General features: G+C 44.6%; 2 protein-coding genes across 7 annotated transcripts in view; one reads left to right on the top strand and one right to left on the bottom strand.

Moving 5' to 3' along the window:
* Positions 1-563, bottom strand: part of APEX2 (apurinic/apyrimidinic endodeoxyribonuclease 2) — a 9,182-nt gene extending 8,619 nt beyond the window's left edge. For all 3 annotated transcript variants that reach the window (XM_027766307.1, XM_006163480.3, XM_014582110.2), the window contains exon 1: positions 295-563. In XM_027766307.1, the coding sequence (XP_027622108.1) occupies positions 295-451 (157 nt within the window). In that variant the 5' untranslated portion in view covers positions 452-563. The remainder of the gene's footprint in view (positions 1-294) is intronic.
* Positions 564-2,794: 2,231 nt separating this feature from the next.
* Positions 2,795-3,530, top strand: part of PFKFB1 (6-phosphofructo-2-kinase/fructose-2,6-biphosphatase 1) — a 129,690-nt gene continuing 128,954 nt past the window's right edge. For 3 of the 4 annotated variants that reach the window (XM_006163478.3, XM_006163476.3, XM_006163474.3), the window contains exon 1: positions 2,798-2,983. In XM_006163478.3, coding sequence (XP_006163540.1) covers positions 2,956-2,983 — 28 coding nt within the window. In that variant the 5' untranslated portion in view covers positions 2,798-2,955. Of the gene's footprint in view, positions 2,984-3,530 lie in introns of all 4 variants that reach the window. The other variant, XM_006163477.3, reaches the window with a different exon arrangement.

Here is a 3,530-nt window from a genome sequence, read left to right as displayed (position 1 = left end):
GTGGTAGGCTGACGTGAGACGGGAGAATGAATGGGAATCTGAGTGGTTAGTGGATAGGGGTGAGTAAATTAAAATACTGCTAAGAACAGACAGAATGGGAATTAGGGAATCTAGCTAGGGTGAGAGATGGAGGGTTAAATGAGAAGGCTCGAGATCCTGAGCTGGGTCTAAGGCCAGGACTATAAGGATAGGGAAACAGAAAGTGAGATGGAAACAGAAAGTGAGATGAGATGGAGCAGAGGACAAAGGTTAGGGGGAAAGTACAGTAAGGATTCTGGATTCTTGAGTGCTCACGGGTCACTTTGGTCTCCTGTAGACAGACGATATCGGCATCCAGTTCGTTCAAAATGCGCCCCATGGCCATGGGGGCACAGTTGCTGGGTTCCTGGTATACCATCCCTTGCAAGGGGCTTCGGATCCCATTGATATTCCAGCTCACCACGCGCAACATCTTAGTGAAAGGGAACACTTCCCAGAACACGCCAATGTAAGCGCGAAAGAAAGGCTTGTGGCTCAGTAATCCGCCAGGCCCTGCCTCCCGCGCGCATTTGCGTAGGCGTCCTCATGCGTCCTACGAAAGAGTCTGACGTACCTGGGGCGGAGCTTCGAGACCCTCAGTTCTCACAGGCGGGAGGAGGGACTGGGTAAGAGTTACATAAGTGGATTACTTATCCGGAAGTCAATGACGAGAGGAAGGTTCCCAGTTGGATTCCTACTTTTGCATCCCCGCACTGGCCGAAATACCTGAATTTGACTGCTTTTCTTCTCTGTTTAAAAGTCCCCTTGGTGTTTCCGGTTTCATACGAATGAACTTCGCCAATTTTTAAGCTGCAGGACGTGGCGGAATCGCTCAGCGGTCGAAGCCCCGCCCCCAGTGCGTCTGACCTTTCCCTTAAGTGCGTAGATTGCTGCTCCTGGGCTTGCAACCCTCGGGTAGCTGACAATATATACTGTGCGAAGCAGCTCTGGAGAGGCATGGGTTGGGGCAAGAGAACTTCATGTTTGAAGGAGAGCATCTTAAGAAACGCACTACTAGGGTAAAACTTAGGAGAAAGACTTATGGCATTATTGAGGCAGCAACCAGAAGGAGCTGTTTCAAACCCACTCCGTCGCAGTTCTTTGTTTTGGGCCTCATAAGTATCACTGAAGATGTAGCCTTACACATTCTTGCCCTTGACTCTGTTTTTCAGATGAATAGAATCGTGGCAGGAGAGTGTAAGTCCCTGAGCAGTACTGTCTTCCTGCATAGCCATGGCTTTTTCTTTTTTCTTTCTTTTTTCTCTTTTTTGGAGAGGTTTTTGCTATAGTGCGCTCACCAGAAAGACAGAAAGAGACAGCAATAAATTACGCCCCCCCCAGGAGAGATGGCCATGCCACAATCCCTTCTCCATTCTCTCAGATCGTGAACACACACACGCACACATGCCCGGCTTGAGTTTAAGCCATCAAATCCGGAACTCGAACCCCGGGAGTCCAGCGACATAGCCATTACACCAACTGCTGGTCCTGCCATGGCTTTTTCATATATATTATTTCATTCTTAGGATGACACAGTAAAAGGTATTGAGGCTAAGAGAGATTAGTGAATTCACCTCAGTCTCACGGTATAGTTATAGTAGTCAGGATTCAAACCTGTTTAAATCAGGTAAAGGATTACTTTTGCTGAGTTTTTACCTACTATGCACTTCCCAACTTAGATCTTTTCCTATGGACCCCCAGGTAATTCTATGGTCCCTTCTTTCACAGTGTTTATCACAATGCACATCTACCATTAACTTCTATTTCTGTTGCCACTAAACTACCAGCAACTTGAGAGCAACGACCATCCCTGAGTCATTTTGTTAGTCCTATCTCCTAATAAAAGACACAGCATTGGGACCAGCAGTTGGCATAGTGGCTATGTCGCTGGACTCCCATGTAGTTGACCACAGTTCGAGTCCTGGACCTGGTGGCTTAAACTAACGCCGGGTGCGTGTGCATATGTGCCCAAGATCCTGGGAGGAGAGTGGAGGAGAAGGGATTGCGACATGGCCATCTCCTCTGGGGCATGCTTTCTCACTTTCTGTCTCTCTCTCTCTGGCAAGCACACATGTCCTATAGCAAAAACCTATCCCCCCCCCAAAAAAAAAGAAAAAAAGACACAACATTTATTAGGCATTAGAGGCTTGGATGAATGAATGAATATGTGGATGAATGAAGGGAAATAGCAAGAGCATCAACAGGTTCATGGCTTGTTTTTGAGAGCACAACAATAGAAGAACAGACATCTTCAGTGTCCAGGGTTCCACACACAGAATTGCAGTATAATTATTTTTTTACCCCCAGAATCACACAGCCTTAGAGCCATAATCCTCAGTGACTGCATAAAAGACATGGTGTGCTGCTTTTCCTCCTGGAGGACTTAAAGATTACCTACCAATTGTTGCCATGAGAAAATAGGTCTGTAATTAAAATAAAAATTTTCATGCCTTGAGTTTTTTCATACTTTGGGAGTTACTGACTCAGGATTGGGTTTCAGGAGTGGGGTAGCTGGGACAAAGGCAATGAAAATTTTTATTGCTCTTGCTTCATATCACCAAATTGCTGTCCAATAAGGGATTGTGCCCATTTATGCTGAATGCTGATCTAAAACTCACCCCAAGGAAATCCAGATCTTGACTGTCTCCATAGCTGTTCCCCATTATGCAGTTGCTTGTTAATATTAGTTCTGACCTTTGAGGCAAGGTGAACACATGATTGGACTGAAGAGAAAAAACTGCGGGTGGCTCAGGAACTTCTTTGGCAGCTACAACAGCTGATATTTGAACAGAGTGTACACACACCCCCTTAACCAGGGTACTTCTTCAGCCTTCCCAGGGAACCAGTGAATGCTTCCAGACTCCCTCTTTGATGCCACCCACTGGATTTACTTTTGGGGTCTATAAATGAAGAGAGCCAAATCTTGGATAATTAGCAATGGAAGAAAAAATCTCTAGGAGAACAGGTAGGTGAGAAAGAATAAAAAATAGATGAGTTACAGAAATCCAAATCCATTCTTCAGACTCTAAAGTACAATTTTTGTGTAGGTAGTTGGTTGAGATGTGCATAGAGAGGTAAGGAAAAGATGAACAGAGTGTACACACACCCCTATGTCTGATCTATCTGTATTCTATTTTTTATCCATTCTGTTCTGCCTTGGTAGGACGGTGTCTGAAATGGCAATTTTGTAGCACCTTTGAAAGTCTGTCCAACTTGATCTAGTCCAGTGTTGAATGAACTGAGTGATGGAAATTATATCATGTAACCTTCTGACTTTTTGCTATATAAAGTAGGGCTGATTTGCTATGGCACTTTAAACAAACTCTGTACCTTTTCTGGGCATTAATAGCCTCCTCAGTAAAATCAAAATTGAAGTTTCTTTCCTAGTTCCCTCAGAGGTCCATCTAAAGATCAAGAATGGGTGGGAAAACAGGAACCAGAGATCTTTGGAGACTTTTCAGGATTTCCATGCTGTGTCTGAGATTAGTAATCATGGCTTTTTTTTTTTTTTT

This window comes from Tupaia chinensis, unplaced genomic scaffold, assembly GCF_000334495.1.
Source record: "Tupaia chinensis unplaced genomic scaffold, TupChi_1.0 Scaffold142270_1, whole genome shotgun sequence".
Taxonomy (NCBI): domain Eukaryota; kingdom Metazoa; phylum Chordata; class Mammalia; order Scandentia; family Tupaiidae; genus Tupaia; species Tupaia belangeri.
This window is presented reverse-complemented; position numbering and strand designations above follow the sequence as displayed.